This window comes from Syngnathus scovelli, chromosome 2 (genome assembly GCF_024217435.2).
Source record: "Syngnathus scovelli strain Florida chromosome 2, RoL_Ssco_1.2, whole genome shotgun sequence".
Lineage (NCBI taxonomy): Eukaryota > Metazoa > Chordata > Actinopteri > Syngnathiformes > Syngnathidae > Syngnathus > Syngnathus scovelli.
Genome location: NC_090848.1, coordinates 10676581 through 10698338, shown reverse-complemented (window position 1 = coordinate 10698338; position 21758 = coordinate 10676581). Strand labels below are relative to the sequence as shown.

The window sequence follows — 21758 nt, the reverse complement described above, 5'->3', positions numbered from 1 at the left end:
AACCCACCCATCCATCCAACCACCCAATTCCATCCACCCACCCATCCATCCAATCCGTCCATCCATCATCCATCCATCCGCCTACCCACCCATCCGTCCATCCGCCCACCCACCCGTCCATCCATCCACCCGTCCGTCCGCCCACCCATCCATCCATCCAGCCACCCAGCCAGATTTGTATGTATTGTTTGTTTTGTTTTTTGTTTTGTATGTATTGTATGTATTGTATTATATGTATTGTATTGTATGTGTTTTTGTTTTGTCTTGTCGTTTTTTGTTTTGTTTTTTGTTTTGTATGTATTGTATTGTATTATTTTTTGGTTGTTGTTTTTTTTTTATTGTATGTATTGTATGTAATTTTTTTGTTTGTTTTTTGTATTGTTTTGTATTGTTTTTTTGTTTTGTATGTATTGTATGTATTGTATGCATTGTGTGTATGGTAGCGTATGGCAGGGTATTGTATGTGTTCTGTCTATCCGTCCATCCGCCCACCCACCCATCCGTCCATCCGCCCACCCCCCTACCCGTCCATCCGCCCACCCATCCGTCCATCCGCCCAACCCACCCATCCATCCAACCACCCAATTCCATCCACCCAAACCCATCCACCCACCCATCCATCCAATCCGTCCATCCATCATCCATCCATCCGCCTACCCACCCATCCGTCCATCCGCCCACCCACCCGTCCATCCATCCACCCGTCCGTCCGCCCACCCATCCATCCATCCATCCATCCGCCTACCCACCCATCCATCCACCCGTCCGTCCGCCCACCCATCCATCCATCCATCCAGCCACCCAGCCAGATTTGTATGTATTGTTTGTTTTGTTTTTTGTTTTGTATGTATTGTATTATATGTATTGTATGTGTTTTTGTCTTGTCGTTTTTTGTTTTTTGTTTTGTATGTATTGTATGTATTGTATTGTATTATGTATTGTTTTTTGGTTGTTGGTTTTTTTTTTTTTGTATGTATTGTATGTATTGTATGTAATTTTTTTGTTTGTTTTTTGTATTGTTTTGTATTGTTTTTTTGTTTTGTATGTATTGTATGTATTGTATGCATTGTGTGTATGGTAGCGTATGGCAGGGTATTGTATGTGTTCTGTCTATCCATCCATCCGTCCATCCGCCCACCCACCCATCCGTCCATCCGCCCACCCCCCTACCCGTCCATCCGCCCACCCACCCATCCATCCACCCATCCGTCCATCCGCCCACCCACCCACCCATCCGCCCAACCCACCCATCCATCCATCCACCCACCCATCCATCCACCCACCCACCCACCCATCCATCCACCCACCCATCCATCCAATCCGTCCATCCATCCATCATCCATCCCTCCGCCTACCCACCCATCCGTCCATCCGCCCACCCACCCGTCCATCCGCCCACCCCCCTACCCGTCCATCCGCCCACCCACCCATCCATCCACCCATCCGTCCATCCGCCCACCCACCCACCCATCCGTCCATCCGCCCAACCCACCCATCCATCCATCCACCCATCCATCCACCCACCCACCCATCCATCCACCCACCCATCCATCCAATCCGTCCATCCATCCATCATCCATCCCTCCGCCTACCCACCCATCCGTCCATCCGCCCACCCACCCGTCCATCCATCCAGCCAGCCACCCAGCCAGATTTGTATGTATTGTTTGTTTTGTTTTTTGTTTTGTATGTATTGTATGTATTGTATTATATGTATTGTATTGTATGTGTTTTTGTTTTGTCTTGTTGTTTTTTTGTTTTGTATGTATTGTATTGTATGTATTGTATGTATTGTATTGTATTATGTATTGTTTTTTGGTTGTTGTTTTTTTTTTTTGTATGTATTGTATGTAATTTTTTTGTTTGTGTTTTGTATTGTTTTGTATTGTTTTTTTGTTTTGTATGTATTGTATGTATTGTATGTATGTATTGTATGTATTGTATTGTACTCAGTGACTTAGTGGTAGAGTGTCTGGAAGACTGGAAGGTTGTGGGTTCAAACCCCGGCCGGGTCATACCAAAGACTATAAAAATGGGACCCATTGCCTCCCTGCTTGGCACTCAGCATTAAGGGTTGGAATTGGGGGGTTAGATCACCAAATGATTCCCGAGCGCGGGCAGCGGCACCGCTGCTGCTCACTGCTCCCTTCTCCCCCAGGGGATGGATCAAAATCACATGGGGATGGGTTAAATGCAGAGGACAAATTTCACCACACCCAGATGTGTGTGTGACGATGATCATTGGGACTTTAACTTTATTGTATTATATGTATTGTATGTATGTATTGTATGTATTTTTTTTTGTTTGTTTTTTGTATTGTATGTATGTATTGTTTTGTATTGTTTGTTTTTTTTGTTTTGTATGTATTGTATGTATTGTATGTATTTTTTTTGTTTTGCATGTACTGTATGTATTATATTGTGTGTATTGTATTGTTTTGTTTTTTGTTTTCTTTTTTGTATTCTATGTATGTATTGTATTGTTTTGTTTTTTGTATTGTATGTATTGTATTGTATGTGATGTATGTATTGTATGTATTGTTTTTTGTTTTGTATGTATTGTATTGCGTGTATTGTATGTTTTTTTTTTTTTGTTTTTTTGTTTTGTTTTCTTTTTTTTTTTGTATTGTATGTATTGTATTAAATGTATTGTATGTATTGTTTTTTTTTGTGTGTGTTTTGTATGTATTGTGTATTGTTTTTTTGTTTTGTATGTATTGTGTGTATTGTATGTATTGTTTTTTTTTTTAATGTGTTTTGTATGTATTGTGTGTATTGTATTGTATGTGTTGTTTTTTTTTTTTGTTTGTTTTTTGTTTTGTGTGTATTGAATGTATGGTATGTATTTTTTTTTTTTTTTCTTTTTTTGTATTGTATGTATTGTATTGTGGGGCGGCTCAGTGGCGCACTGGGTAGCACGTCCGCCTCACAGTTAGGAGGGTGCGGGTTCGATTCCACCTCCGGCCCTCCCTGTGCGGAGTTTGCATGTTCTCCCCGAGCCCGCGTGGGTTTCCTCCGGGCACTCCGGTTTCCTCCCACATCGCAAAAACATGCTTGGTAGGCCGATTGATCACTCCAAATTGTCCCTAGGTGTGAGTGCGAGTGCGAATGGTTGTTTGTCTCTGTGTGCCCTGCGATTGGCTGGCAACCGGTTCAGGGTGTCCCCCGCCTACTGCCCGATGACGGCTGGGATAGGCTCCAGCACGCCCGCGACCCCCGTGGGGACTAAGCGGTTCAGAAAATGGATGTATTGTATGTATTGTATGTATTGTGTTTTGTTTTGTTTTTTTGTATTGTATTGTATTGTTTGTATTGTATTTGTATTGTATCGTTTGTATGGTATTGTTTGTATGTATTGTTTGTATTGTATTGTATTGTTTGTGTTTGTATGTATTGTTTGTATTGTATTGTATGTATTGTATTGTTTGTTTTGTTTTTTGTTCACCCATCCAGCCACCCAGCCATCCACCGCTTATCCGGAGGTTGGATTGCGGCGGCGGCAGCAGCAGCTTTAGGAGGGACTCCCAGACTTCCCTCTCCCCAGCCACTTCATCCAGCTCAACCCAGGAAATCCCAAGATTTGTATGTATTGTATGTATTGTTTTTTTTTGTATTGTATTGTTTTGTATGTATTGTATTGTATTGTTTATTTTGTATTGTATGTATGTATTGTTTTGTTTTTTCAGTGTGTAGTGTTTAGTTTAGTGTTGTGCTTAGTGTTGAGCTTGGTGTGGTGTGTGTCTGTGTGTTGTGTGTGTGTGTAGTCTGTCTGTGTGTTGTGTGGTCTATGTCTGTATGTATTGTTTTTTCAGTGTGTAGTGTTTAGTTTAGTGTATGTATTGTATGTATGTATTTTATTGTATGTATTGTATGCATGTATTGTATGCATGTATTGTATTATATGTATTGTATGTATGTATTGTTTTTTCAGTGTGTAGTGTTTAGTTTAGTGTATGTATGTATTGTATGTATGTGTATTGTATGTATGTATGTATTGTATGTATGTATTGTATGTATGTATTGTTTTGTTTTTTCAGTGTGTAGTGTTTAGTTTAGGTTTTTTTTTTGTATTGTATTGTTTTTTTTCTTTGTTTTTTTTCTTTGTTTTTTTTGTTTGTTTTGTATGTAATGTATGTATTGAACTATATGTATTGAACTATATGTATTGTATGTATTGAACTATATGTATTGTATTGTATGTATTGAACTATATGTATTGTATTGTATGTATTGAACTATATGTATTGTATGTATTGAACTATATGTATTGTATGTATTGTATTGTATGTATTTTTTTTGTTGTTTTTTGTTTTGTATGTATTGTGTGTATTGTATGTATTGTTTGTATTGTATGTATTGTGTGTATTGTATGTATTGTATGTATTTTTTTTTGGTATGTATTGTGTGTATTGTATTGTATGTATTGTTTTTTTTTCTTTTTTTTGTATTGTATGGTATTGTATTGTTTTTTTTTGTTTTGTATTGTATGTATTGTTTGTATTGTATGTATTGTATTGTATGTATTTTGTTTTTTTTGTTTTCTGTTTTGTGTGTATTGTATGTATTTTGTTTTTTTTTCTTTTTGTTTTTTTTGTATTGTATTGTTTTTTTTTTTTTGTTTTGTTTTTTTTGTTTTGTATGTAATGTATGTATTGTATTGTATGTATTGTATTGTATTTATGTATTGTATGTATTGTATTGTATGTATTTTGTTTTTTTGTATGTATTGTATGTATTTTTTTTTTCTTTTTTTGTATTGTATTTTTTTTTTTGTTTGTTTGTTTGTTTAGTTTTGTTTTGTATGTATTGTATGTATTGTATTGTATTGTGGTGCTAGTGAAATTTTTCCCCTTGCAAAAACCACCACAATATGTCTGCCTTTCAGGATTGCTGGGGCACTGGATCTGATGAGTGCCTGCACAGAGAGGGACTGGACAGGACCGCGAAACAGAGGGTAATAATAAAAAACTTTAATTGTAGAGCACTTTTCATACAAGAAATGCAGCTCAAAGCACTTTACAACAAAGAAAGAAATTATAAGCATTGAATTCTTCATATAGGAACAGACATAAAAAGAAAACAAAAACATTCATGTATGCATACGCAATTAATAAAGGGAGCTTAAAATAGGAGCAAGCTTTACTTCAACAGAGTGCCATTTTTCTTTTTGCAGTGGCACGAGGCGGAGGATGAGTCCAAACGTCGAATACCGGCCGGGCGGGGAGGAGCCAACTGTCGGCCGACCTTTGCCCGTGATGAGCGGCCGACACGAGACGGACCGGTGCGGATGCGGCGAGGGCAAAGCCAGCATTTAAGGAGAGTGTGTGGTGTGTGAGTGGGGTGTGTGGGTGTTGTGTGAGTGTGTGTGGTGTGGTTGTGGTCTATGTCTGTGTGGTGTGTTGTGTGTGTGGTCTGTCTGTGTGGTGTGTTGTGTGTGTGGTCTATGTCTGTGTGGTGTGGTTGTGTGTGTGTGTGGTCTGTCTGTGTGGTCTGTCTGTGTGGTGTGATCTGTGTGTGGTGTGTGTTGTGTGTGTGGTCTGTGTGGTGTGGTTGTGTGTGTGATCTGTGTGTTGTGTGTGTGTTCTTTGTGGTTTATTGTGTGTGTGGTCTGTCTGTCTGTGTGGTGTGGTTGTGTGTGTGGTGTGTGTGTGGTCTATGTCTGTGTGGTGTGTGTTGTGTGTGTGGTCTATGTCTGTGTGGTGTGTTGTGTGTGGTCTGTCTATGTAGTGTGTTGTGTGTGTGGTCTATGTCTGTGTGGTGTGTTGTGTGTGTGGTGTGTGTGGTCTGTCTGTGTGGTGTGTGTTGTGTGTGTGGTCTGTGTGGTGTGTTGTGTGTGTGTGGTCTGTCTGTGTGGTGTGGTTGTGTGTGTGTTCTTTGTGGTTTGTTGTGTGTGTGGTCTGTCTGTGTGGTGTGGTTGTGTGTGTGGTCTATGTCAGTGTGGTGTGGTTGTGTGTGTGGTCTATGTCAGTGTGGTGTGGTGTGTGGTCTATGTCTGTGTGGTGTGTTGTGTAGTTTGTTTGTTTAGTTAATTTTTTTTTTGTGTAGTTTAAAAAATGTGTGTTTTTTGTGTAGTTTACAAATGTATTTGTAGTTTGTTTGTGTAGTTTAAAGAATGTTTGCGTAGTTTGTAGTTTAAAAAATGCATTTGTAGTTTGTTTGTAGTTTTAAAAAAAATGTATGTGTAGTTTAAAAATGTATCTGTAGTTTGTTTGTAGTTTGTGTAGTTTAAAAAAAATGAATGTGTAGTTTAAAAATGTATGTGTAGTTTAAAAATGTATCTGTAGTTTGTTTGTAGTTTTTGTGTAGTTTAAAGAATGTTTGCGTAGTTTGTAGTTTAAAAAATGCATTTGTAGTTTCTTTGTAGTTTTAAAAAAAATTATTCGTAGTTTTTTGTGTAGTTTGTGTAGTTTAAAAAAAATGAATGTGTAGTTTAAAAATGTATTTGTAGTTTGTGTGTAGTTTAAAAAAAATGTGTGTGTAGTTTGTTTGTAGTTTAAAAATGTATTTGTAGTTTGTTTGTAGTTTAAATAATGTACGTGTAGTTTAAAAAATGTATTCGTAGTTTGTTTGTGCAGTTAAAGTGTAGTTTCATTAATTACGCAAACAAACTACACAAAAAAATTTAAACTACACAAACAAACTACAAACATTTTTTTAACTACACAAACTTTTTTCAACTAAAAAAACAAACACACTACACACATACCACACAGACATAGACCACACATACAACACACCACCCAGACATAGACCACACACACAACACACAGACATAGACCACACAACACACACAGACAGACTACACACACACAACACCAAGCACAACACTAAACTAAACACTACACACTGAAAAAACAAAACAACACATACATACAACACATACAACACATACATCACACACACACATACAACACACACACACATACAACACACACACACATACAACACACACACATAACACACACACGCATACAACACACACACATACAACACACACACACACATACAACACACACACACACACACATACAACACACACACACACATAACACATACAACACACACACACACATAACACATACAACACACACACATACATAACACATACAACACACACACATACAACACACACACACATACAACACACACACACACATACAACACACACACATACAACACACACACACACACACACATACAACACACATACATACATGCAACACACACACACACACACACACATACAACACACACACACATACAACACACACACACATACAACACACACAACACACACACACATACAACACACACACACACACATACAACACACACACATACAACACACACACACACAACACACACATACAACACACACACACACATACAACACACATACATACATACAACACACACACACATACAACACACACACACACATACAACACACACACACACACATACAACACACACACACAACACACACACAACACACACACACACACATACAACACACACAACACACACACACAACACACACACATACAGCACACACACAGCACACACATACAGCACAGCACACATACAGCACACGCACAGCACACATACATACAGCACACACATACATACAGCACACACATACATACAGCACACACATACATACAGCACACACATACATACAGCACACACATACATACAGCACACACATACATACAGCACACACATACATACAGCACACACATACATACAGCACACACATACATACAGCACACACATACATACAGCACACACATACATACAGCACACACATACATACAGCACACACATACATACAGCACACACAATGCATACAGCACACACAATGCATACAACACACACAATGCATACAACACACACAATGCATACAACACACACAATGCATACAACACACACAATGCATACATACAACACAATACATACATACAACACAATGCATACATACATCACAATACATACATACAATACATCACAATACATACATACAATACATCACAATACATACATACAATACATCACATACATACATACAATACATCACATACATACATACAATACATCACATACATACACACAACACATACATACATACAATACATCACATACATACATACATACAACACAACACATACAACACAACACATACAACACAACACATACAACACAACACATACAACACAACACATACAACACAACACATACAACACAATACATACAACACAATACATACAACACAATACATACAACACAATACATACAACACAATACATACAACACAATACATACAACACAATACATACAATACATACAACACATACATACAATACATACAACACATACATACAACACATACATACAACACATACATACATACATACATACAATACATACATACAATACATACATACAATACATACACTAAACTAAACACTACACACTGAAAAAACAAAACAATACATACAATACATACATACAATACATATACATACAATACATACACTAAACTAAACACTACACACTGAAAAAACAAAACAATACATACATACAACACACACATACATACAACACACACATACATACAACACACACAACACACACATACAGCACACACACATACAGCACACACACAGCACACACATACATACAGCACACACATACATACAGCACACACATACATACAGCACACACATACATACAGCACACACATACATACAGCACACACATACATACAGCACACACATACATACAGCACACACATACATACAGCACACACATACATACAGCACACACATACATACAGCACACACATACATACAGCACACACATACATACAGCACACACATACATACAGCACACACAATGCATACAACACACACAATGCATACATACAACACAATACATACATACATACATCACAATACATACATACAATACATCACAATACATACATACAATACATCACATACATACACACAATACATCACATACATACACACAACACATACATACATACAATACATACATACATACAACACAACACATACAACACAACACATACAACACAACACATACAACACAACACATACAACACAACACATACAACACAATACATACAACACAATACATACAACACAATACATACAACACAATACATACAACACAATACATACAACACAATACATACAACACAATACATACAACACAATACATACAACACAATACATACAATACATACAACACAATACATACAACACAATACATACAATACATACAACACATACATACAACACATACATACAACACATACATACATACAATACATACATACAATACATACATACAATACATACATACAATACATACATACAATACATACACTAAACTAAACACTACACACTGAAAAAACAAAACAATACATACATACAATACATACAATACATACATACAATACATATACATACAATACATACACTAAACTAAACACTACACACTGAAAAAACAAAACAATACATACATACAACACACACATACATACAACACACACATACATACAACACACACATACATACAACACACACATACATACAACACACACATACATACAACACACACATACATACAACACACACATACATACAACACACACATACATACAACACACACATACATACAACACACACATACATACAACACACACAATACATACAACACACACAATGCATACAACACACACAATGCATACAACACACACAATGCATACAACACACACAATGCATACAACACACACAATGCATACAACACACACAATGCATACAACACACACAATGCATACAACACACACAATGCATACAACACACACAATGCATACAACACACACAATGCATACAACACACACAATGCATACATACAACACAATGCATACATACAACACAATACATACATACATACAACACAATACATACATACATACATCACAATACATACATACATACAACACAATACATACATACATACAACACAATACATACATACATACAACACAATACATACATACAACACATACAACCCATACATACATACAACACAATACATACAACACAATACATACAACACAATACATACAACACAATACATACAACACAATACATACAACACAATACATACAACACATACATACAACACATACATACAACACATACATACAATACATACAATACATACATACAATACATACACTAAACTAAACACTACACACTGAAAAAACAAAACAATACATACATACATACAATACATACAATACATATACATACAATACATACATACATACATACATACAATACATACACTAAACTAAACACTACACACTGAAAAAACAAAACAATACATACATACAATACATACATACAATACAAAATAAACAATACAATGCAATACATACAAAACAAAAAAAAACAATACAATACATACATACATCACAATACATACATACATACAACACAATACATACATACATACAACACAATACATACATACATACAACACAATACATACATACATACAACACAATACATACATACATACAACACAATACATACATACATACAACACAATACATACATACATACAACACAATACATACATACATACAACACAATACATACATACATACAACACAATACATACATACATACAACACAATACATACATACATACAACACAATACATACATACATACAACACAATACATACATACATACAACACAATACATACATACATACAACACAATACATACATACATACAACACAATACATACATACATACAACACAATACATACATACATACAACACAATACATACATACATACAACACAATACATACATACATACAACACAATACATACATACATACAACACAATACATACATACATACAACACAATACATACATACATACAACACAATACATACATACATACAACACAATACATACATACATACAACACAATACATACATACAACACAATACATACATACAACACAATACATACATACAACACAATACATACATACAACACAATACATACATACAACACAATACATACATACAACACAATACATACATACAACACAATACATACATACAACACAATACATACATACAACACAATACATACATACAACACAATACATATATACAACACAATACATATATACAACACAATACATATATACAACACAATACATATATACAACACAATACATACATACAACACAATACATACATACAACACAATACATACATACAACACAATACATACATACAACACAATACATACATACAACACAATACATACATACATACAACACATACATACATACAACACATACATACATACAACACAATACATACATATATACAATACATACAACACATACATACATACAACACATACATACATACAACACATACATACATACAACACATACATACATACAACACATACATACATACAACACATACATACAATACATACATACAATACATACATACAATACATACATACAATACATACACTAAACTAAACACTACACACTGAAAAAACAAAACAATACATACATACATACAATACATACAATACATACAATAGATACATACAATACATACATACATACAATACATACACTAAACTAAACACTACACACTGAAAAAACAAAACAATACATACATGCAATACATACATACAATACAAAATAAACAATACAATGCAATACATACAAAACAAAAAAAAAAATACAATACAAAAAAAAACAATACAATACATACATACCACACATACATACCACACATACCACACATACAATACATACATACATACAATACATACAATACAATACATACAATACATACATACAATACATGCATACAATACATACATACAATACATACAATACATACATACCATACATACATACCATACATACATACCATACATACAATACATACACTAAACTAAACACTACACACTGAAAAAACAATACATACAGACATAGACCACACAACACACAGACAGACTACACACACACACAACACACAGACACACACCACACCAAGCTCAACACTAAGCACAACACTAAACTAAACACTACACACTGAAAAAACAAAACAATACATACATACAATACAAAATAAACAATACAATACATACAAAACAATACAATACAAAAAAAAACAATACATACAATACATACAAATCTTGGGATTTCCTGGGTTGAGCTGGATGAAGTGGCTGGGGAGAGGGAAGTCTGGGAGTCCCTCCTAAAGCTGCTGCTGCCGCCGCCGCAATCCAACCTCCGGATAAGCGGTGGATGGCTGGGTGGCTGGATGGGTGAACAAAAAACAAAACAAACAATACAATACATACAATACAATACAAACAATACATACAAACACAAACAATACAATACAATACAAACAATACATACAAACAATACCATACAAACGATACAATACAAATACAATACAAACAATACAATACAATACAAAAAAACAAAACAAAACACAATACATACAATACATACAATACATCCATTTTCTGAACCGCTTAGTCCCCACGGGGGTCGCGGGCGTGCTGGAGCCTATCCCAGCCGTCATCGGGCAGTAGGCGGGGGACACCCTGAACCGGTTGCCAGCCAATCGCAGGGCACACAGAGACAAACAACCATTCGCACTCGCACTCACACCTAGGGACAATTTGGAGTGATCAATCGGCCTACCAAGCATGTTTTTGCGATGTGGGAGGAAACCGGAGTGCCCGGAGGAAACCCACGCGGGCTCGGGGAGAACATGCAAACTCCGCACAGGGAGGGCCGGAGGTGGAATCGAACCCGCACCCTCCTAACTGTGAGGCGGACGTGCTACCCAGTGCGCCACTGAGCCGCCCCACAATACAATACATACAATACAAAAAAAGAAAAAAAAAAAAAATACATACCATACATTCAATACACACAAAACAAAAAACAAACAAAAAAAAAAAACAACACATACAATACAATACACACAATACATACAAAACACATTAAAAAAAAAAACAATACATACAATACACACAATACATACAAAACAAAAAAACAATACACAATACATACAAAACACACACAAAAAAAAAACAATACATACAATACATTTAATACAATACATACAATACAAAAAAAAAAAAGAAAACAAAACAAAAAAACAAAAAAAAAAAAACATACAATACACGCAATACAATACATACAAAACAAAAAACAATACATACAATACATACATCACATACAATACAATACATACAATACAAAAAACAAAACAATACAATACATACATAGAATACAAAAAAGAAAACAAAAAACAAAACAATACAATACACACAATATAATACATACAGTACATGCAAAACAAAAAAAATACATACAATACATACAATACATACAAAACAAAAAAAACAAACAATACAAAACAATACATACATACAATACAAAAAACAAACAAAAAAAAATACATACAATACATACATACAATACATATAATACAATAAAGTTAAAGTCCCAATGATCATCGTCACACACACATCTGGGTGTGGTGAAATTTGTCCTCTGCATTTAACCCATCCCCATGTGATTTTGATCCATCCCCTGGGGGAGAAGGGAGCAGTGAGCAGCAGCGGTGCCGCTGCCCGCGCTCGGGAATCATTTGGTGATCTAACCCCCCAATTCCAACCCTTAATGCTGAGTGCCAAGCAGGGAGGCAATGGGTCCCATTTTTATAGTCTTTGGTATGACCCGGCCGGGGTTTGAACCCACAACCTTCCAGTCTTCCAGACACTCTACCACTAAGTCACTGAGTACAATACAATACATACAATACATACATACAATACATACAATACATACAAAACAAAAAAACAATACAAAACAATACAAAACACAAACAAAAAAATTACATACAATACATACAAAAAAAAAAAACAACAACCAAAAAACAATACATAATACAATACAATACATACAATACATACAATACAATACATACAAAACAAAAAAACAACAAGACAAAACAAAAACACATACAATACAATACATATAATACAATACATACAATACATACAAAACAAAAAACAAAACAAACAATACATACAAATCTGGCTGGGTGGCTGGCTGGATGGATGGACGGGTGGGTGGGCGGATGGACGGATGGGTGGGTAGGCGGAGGGATGGATGATGGATGGATGGACGGATTGGATGGATGGGTGGGTGGATGGATGGGTGGGTGGGTGGATGGATGGGTGGATGGATGGATGGGTGGGTTGGGCGGATGGACGGATGGGTGGGTGGGTGGGCGGATGGACGGATGGGTGGATGGATGGGTGGGTGGGCGGATGGACGGGTAGGGGGGTGGGCGGATGGACGGGTGGGTGGGCGGATGGACGGATGGGTGGGTAGGCGGAGGGATGGATGATGGATGGATGGACGGATTGGATGGATGGGTGGGTGGATGGATGGGTGGGTGGGTGGGTGGATGGATGGGTGGGTGGATGGATGGATGGGTGGGTTGGGCGGATGGGTGGGTGGGTGGGCGGATGGACGGATGGGTGGATGGATGGGTGGGTGGGCGGATGGACGGGTAGGGGGGTGGGCGGATGGACGGATGGGTGGGTGGGCGGATGGACGGATGGATGGATAGACAGAACACATACAATACCCTGCCATACGCTACCATACACACAATGCATACAATACATACAATACATACAAAACAAAAAAACAATACAAAACAATACAAAAAACAAACAAAAAAATTACATACAATACATACAATACATACAAAAAAAAAAAAACCAACAACCAAAAAACAATACATAATACAATACAATACATACAATACATACAAAACAAAAAACAAAAAACGACAAGACAAAAACACATACAATACATATAATACAATACATACAAAACAAAAAACAAAACAAACAATACATACAAATCTGGCTGGGTGGCTGGATGGATGGATGGATGGGTGGGCGGACGGACGGGTGGATGGATGGGTGGGTAGGCGGATGGATGGATGGATGGATGGGTGGGCGGACGGACGGGTGGATGGATGGACGGGTGGGTGGGCGGATGGACGGATGGGTGGGTAGGCGGATGGATGGATGATGGATGGACGGATTGGATGGATGGGTGGGTGGATGGGTTTGGGTGGATGGAATTGGGTGGTTGGATGGATGGGTGGGTTGGGCGGATGGACGGATGGGTGGGCGGATGGACGGGTAGGGGGGTGGGCGGATGGACGGATGGGTGGGTGGGCGGATGGACGGATAGACAGAACACATACAATACCCTGCCATACGCTACCATACACACAATGCATACAATACATACAATACATACAAAACAAAAAAACAATACAAAACAATACAAAAAACAAACAAAAAAATTACATACAATACATACAATAAAAAAAAAACAACAACCAAAAAATAATACAATACAATACATACAAAACAAAAAACAAAACAAAAAACGACAAGACAAAACAAAAACACATACAATACAATACATATAATACAATACATACAATACATACAAAACAAAAAACAAAACAAACAATACATACAAATCTGGCTGGGTGGCTGGATGGATGGATGGGTGGGCGGACGGACGGGTGGATGGATGGACGGGTGGGTGGGCGGATGGACGGATGGGTGGGTAGGCGGATGGATGGATGATGGATGGACGGATTGGATGGATGGGTGGGTGGATGGAATTGGGTGGTTGGATGGATGGGTGGGTTGGGCGGATGGACGGATGGGTGGGTGGGTGGGCGGATGGACGGATGGGTGGATGGATGGGGGGGTGGGCGGATGGACGGGTAGGGGGGTGGGCGGATGGACGGATGGGCGGGTGGGTGGGTGGGCGGATGGACGGATGGATGGATAGACAGAACACATACAATACCCTGCCATACGCTACCATACACACAATGCATACAATACCATACAATATCATACCATACTATATGCTCTGCATCTGGGAGTTACAATTATAGACATTGAGTAGAGTGGCATGATATTTTTGCAACAATTACACATACCAACTCCAGTTTTATATTTAAAATATGTATACAATTATCAGTATATTGTAATGACTTATAATAATTACAAAAGTATCCGAATTATAATAATTTAATTTTATCATCCATCAACTCACTCAAAAATGTCGGCATGAATCGAGCAGTCGACTAAACGGGAGAAAATCACGCTCGCAAATGTTTGTTGCATAACGGAAGGCGGGCGGGCGGGCGCCATCTTGGAATAGATTTGAACATGACGTAACAAATTCGTCACATTCATCAGTTTGCATAACACGGAAATAGCACACTATATGTAATGCAACATTGTTAATTTGACGAAACAACGCCAAAGAGATTTGAAATACTGTAGCGGCAAAACGACAGTCGCGGTGGCCGGGACGAGTGTGAAAAGATTTTCAAGATATTTGTTCGCATCAAACAAACAAGGCGTCCGTCGTGAGAAACGGCAATGAGCGACAAACATTTGATAGCTTACCCGATAAACCGCCACACGGTCGGTGGCGCCTGCATTTGATAACTCGCCTTGAATCCTGCAACAAACAAACAAGGCGTCCGTCGTGAGAAACGCCAATGAACGACAAACATTTGATAGCTTACCCGAGAAACCGCCACACGGTCGGTGGCGCCTGCATTTGATAACTCGCCTTGAATCCTGCAACGAACAAACAAGGCGTCCGTCGTGAGAAACGCCAATGAACGACAAACATTTCCTAGCATGTTAGCTTACCTGAGAAAAACCGCCCGCTGCGCGGGTGATTGCACCGGTATTTGACAACTTCCCCAATTCACCCGAAGACATGACGTCACATCCGTCAATTCAAATCTTCCTCGCCTGCTCGTCCAATGGTGCTTTGCACACTAGCGTACCACGTGACAGGCCACTTCACACGCGGGCGGTTGCACCCGTCGCTCACCTCAAGACTGAAAACTGCCTTCAAAAACCTAAGTGCCACTTTGCCCGCCAAATTCAGTCTGACCAATCACAGCGCAACTGAAATTGGCTTGACCACGCCCACCTTTCCGACAGGCAAGACTGAAACCTGCCTTCAAAAAAATAAAAATAAAAAAGTCACAAACTTTATGCAGAAGTGAGAGAAAATCGACAAAATACAGCTCGTGGGTAAGGGCGGGTCCCGAACCATGGTTCCATCGTGTTAGAGGCAATGACGTTTACCACTTGACCAAAGACTCGTGTCCATGACAGTGACAGAAGGGCAACCAACGCTCACCTCAAGACTGAAAACCCTTCAAAATAGTGTTGGCTCGTGAGTGAACGATTCGTTCAAAGAGATTCTAAAGATTCAGTTCACCTAAAAGAACTGGAATGCACATCGGTACTTGGGGAGCTTCCGTAGTTGGTCTTTTAGCAGGCCCCGCCCACAAGTACCTCCACATTGGGTCACGTGACTAACAGCGATTTACATACAATAAAATAAAGTAGGAAAACGTTATTTAAAAACACACACAAAATCATACATACACAAGACCAATGCCGCTGGAACGAGCTGGACTAAAGGAAGACATCCGTTTAAATTTGGTCAATTTTAAGAAATCATGAATATTAAAAGAGGACTTTTTTTTAAATGGCAATATTTTTTCATTTTTACATAGCTTGGAAATGTATTATGATGGAGGAGTTTACAGGTGCAGGCCGGAGGGGGCTCGGCCCAAAGGAAATTAACAGATGGAAATATTTGAAAACACTTGAGGTCACCATTAGATTCAGATTTATCACATATATACACACGTATATAAATTAAATTTCCTTGAAGGGGATTTACACTGTACATGAAAGTATTTGTAACACCATCATCAGTATCTATAAAAACCTTCAGAGGGGAAAGAAGACAATAGCAAAGTGAAGGGATGGACTGATTTTAGACATCACCATATTTCATATTTCCACAGACAGATATAATTTTGATGTATTTCAATTCAATAAACAAATCATAATGTTAATGTACATTCTTGAAGCATACATCAAGTTGTGCAGGACTTGTGCCATAATGTATACATGTCTGATCATTTCTTTTTTATGGAACAGTCGCCCACCACCCTGCCCAGCCCCCCCTTGCTGGCACTACAGTGCTAACAAAAGTTCCACAAGTCTTCTTTTAATTTTATTTATTTTTTAAACTCTCATACGTTTCACCCATTCAGTAACATTTTTTTAAAACTATATATTGGAGGAAATTCGACCTTTTAATTACTATTTAAAAAAAGCTGCAAGTGCAGCATCGATAAGTACGTGCTCGACTCTTTTATTGTACATAGAGAGACAACTAGGGGCACAAACTTTGAAATAAAAACCCCCTTAATTTGATTTCCGATTGAGGTCTGCAGTGGAATTTGAAAAAGGTACACAATGGTACAAGTCGTATGGCAAAATCGGACATTCAGCTCCACGTCAAAGTTCAGTTTGAAAAGTCCTTGAAATCATTTGGCTAGCTTCTCTCTAGTTGGATGCTTCTGATATCACCATGACGCTGGTATCGAACGTAACAATTTTAAATTCAAGGTGACCTACTCTCATGTCACTCGTTTCTTGTGCCTTGGCAACAAATATACAATCAATGGATGTATCAAAGTCAACTTGCACCTTGCTTAGTGCAGTGGGAAAAGGCCTGAGGAGAGGAGCATCTATTTTTCCAGGTGAGAGTAGGCAAGTTGAGTTGAGCAAGAACGAGTGTAGTTGTCTTGTTATAGTTGTATGAGTTGTTCCCACGGGATGTTGTGATATAGAGAAAAATGTGCGTTGCCGATGTCAACATTACCGTGTGTTTACTTGATTGTTTTTTGTTAGTTGTGTATGTTATTGAAGTAAAAAAAACAACAAAAAAACAACCAAACAACGGATCAGTGTGTGTCGGGGGGACGATTCGTTTGAACGAATCTTTTGAGTGAACTGATTCTAAAGATTCAGTTCACTTAAATGAACTGGAATGCACATCACTATGGTGCAAGTAGATTAATTAAACCCTAATAAAACCAAATGTGTATTATATTAGCCATTTCAGTTATATTAGATCAAATGTCTAGTCCTTGTTCATTTTGACCGTGACGCGTTGCACAAACGAGCAAAGCAGGAAGTACTCCACGGTGAGTCCTCTTGGGTGGCATTTCTCGGCGTATCATCTTTTGCTTTACCACTTTTAGTTTCACAATCAAGTGTACGTTTTACTGCACAAACAGCAGATGTCACAAATCGCCGGGAAACGTCCTGGCGTTGGGGTAGGTGTGCTGGTCACAGACTCGGCTCATTCACGCTGCGTTCTCCTCGGGAAAAGGAAAAGTGTTATGGGAAACGGGAAGTATCAACTTCCTGGCGGTCACTTGGAGTTTGGGTACGTAATAGGAAGTGAGATTATTTCGGCCTGTATTGCTTGGCACCGTTGAGTCTGATGTTTAAAAAAACAAACAAACAAAAAAAAAAGAACCCCAGTGTTCCATTTTTTTTGGAAGGAAGCATATATTTGCACTGTGTTCTTGTTCAGAGAGACTTGGGAAGAGTGTGCTCAAAGGGAGGTGCTCGAGGAAGCTGGCCTGCATTTGGTGAACATCCGTTTTGCCTCTGTGGTGAACTCCATCAGACTGGAGGAGAAATATCACTATGTTGACATCATTATGCAAGGAGAATTGGACAGGAGGCGATCCACAGAGCCCCAGAACTTGGAACCTGAGAAGAACGAGGGTGTGTAATCGATTATTTAGCACTGACAATCATTTGGTCCCCCATTCAGCGTGATAACCATAAGTCATGATGGTATAGAAGAGTCTCACCCAAAATGCTCCCAAATTGTCAGTTGGGGTGGTTGGTGGATCGAATTATTTATTATGTCCTACAATCTATGATAGAGACAGTGTCTAATATTTGCTTAATATAATCAAAAAACATTTGTCCACATATTGTACGTTTGTCCATCTCCCATAGTAGTGGCTAACTGGAATGACTTTCTTTTTCCATCCCATCTCAGGCTGGATGTGGACACGGTGGGACGAGTTTCCTCCTGAAGACCAGCTCTTTTTGCCGCTGGCTCATCTGCGAGCACAAGGATACCAGCCCTTCACAAGCACAGAAGGAGAAACTGTCAATTTATGATTTACATTTTTGTACATGCATTTCCCAATGTGACAAAATGCATCCACCACCATCACAAAAAACATTTCCTTTGAATCGATAAAAGAGGCTGGCATCACTCAAAAATCTTCCTGTTGTTTCAAAACATTCATATCCAAACACTGCCAGAAATCGTTCATCTTACCCCCAACACTGGTCCTACTGCCACCAACATGGTCCAAAGCGTTGAGACGGTGGATGCCACTGCGCCACTGAAGACCTTGTCGTGGGCATGGGTAATTACGTGAAGGGCTCCACTGTAGGCCTCCTCACAAGTGGACTGGATGTGATCCTCAGGGAGCTTAAAGCCATAATGGCCCTCAGCTCAAAGGAGAATGAGTAGGGAATTCCTTGGAGCAGAGCCCAATCGTTGGCGCAACCGGAAAGGGGATCTATTCGAAGGTGCCTCATGAGGAGATTTTAACCTGTTTGTCCCCGTTCCCTACAGGCATTGAAGTCTTCAATTAACAAATATCATATGCAAACACCACAGAACGGCCCAGATCCTCACCCCAACCAGAAATTTATTTCAGGGAGGAAACAGTACTGTAGCGGTAAAATTGGGGTGTGCATAGGGAACCAGAAAGCGAAATTGGCATTTTCTTTACACATATACTGCGAGAGTCCACTTCTGATGAGCGTTACAGACCAGTTGTTTTGCATCTTACAAGAGAATACGTTTCAATGCTGCTTGCTGCTAATCTTGCGTGGGTTATACATATAACATAAAGCAGCCAGCAACAAGGTACACTCACGTATACCAGCTGAGTCTAAGGTGTATCAGAAAAGAAAGAAAGAAATCAGGAATAAAATGGAGATAATTATACTTGCTATCACAATAGGAAACCAAAAAAAAAAATCAAAGACATACTAATTTTGGAATTGATCAAGTGTAAGTTGACACAATCTTATTAACCTTAAAAAGTTCAAAAACGTCCAGTTAAGACAAAACAGTGTGACTCACTTTTCTAGTGTTGCCGCTCCTGCCACTGAAAACAGAGCAAGAAGAGCAACTCCCAAATCACTGATTGCTGACATTTTTAGAAGCGTTCTTGATTGTAGACCTTTTATACTATAGATGACGTAAAATCAGATAAAGATGCACCTTTACCTCAGTTGGCTTATGGCACTCCTAAACCTCTGCTCCTAGTATTTTCATGTCACCTCGCTTGGATAGAAAGGGAAAGTTCCTGTATGTAAAAACAAGAATAGAAGAGGGCCCCACTTGGCTGAAGCAATTACGACGCTGATAATGACACTTCTAATGTCAGTGCAGCATGTAACTTGGAAGCAGCATCCTGATTGGCTCTTATGATGCTGGGGGTGGCAGAGAGAGAGGAAAAGAGCGAGCTCGAAAGCTTGAGCTTCATTCCTGCACAGTTGTGTCTCAGTCTCTGCAGTGGACGTTGTGCTGATGTTCATCCGCTCCATCCTGCTCACAGAGCAATCACACTTCCTTCAACCGTCTTTAA

General features: G+C 38.4%; 1 protein-coding gene and 1 long non-coding RNA gene across 8 annotated transcripts in view; one reads left to right on the top strand and one right to left on the bottom strand.

Annotated features, from left to right (window-relative positions):
- Positions 1 to 12265: 12265 nt before the first annotated feature.
- LOC137840059 (uncharacterized) overlaps positions 12266 to 21758 on the bottom strand; it is a 33663-nt gene continuing 24170 nt past the window's right edge. For all 7 annotated transcript variants that reach the window (XR_011086448.1, XR_011086449.1, XR_011086453.1 and 4 more), the window contains 4 exons: positions 16897 to 21752; positions 16767 to 16821; positions 16645 to 16699; positions 12266 to 12415 (listed from right to left, as the gene is read on the bottom strand). This is a non-coding gene — a long non-coding RNA (uncharacterized lncRNA). The remainder of the gene's footprint in view (positions 12416 to 16644; positions 16700 to 16766; positions 16822 to 16896; positions 21753 to 21758) is intronic.
- On the top strand, positions 19128 to 20375 carry nudt15 (nudix (nucleoside diphosphate linked moiety X)-type motif 15). The gene is made up of 4 exons (XM_068649868.1): positions 19128 to 19268; positions 19362 to 19513; positions 19664 to 19860; positions 20144 to 20375. Exons 2-4 carry the CDS (start codon positions 19365 to 19367, stop codon positions 20266 to 20268), a joined length of 471 nt encoding a protein of 156 aa, XP_068505969.1. The 5' UTR covers positions 19128 to 19268; positions 19362 to 19364; the 3' UTR covers positions 20269 to 20375.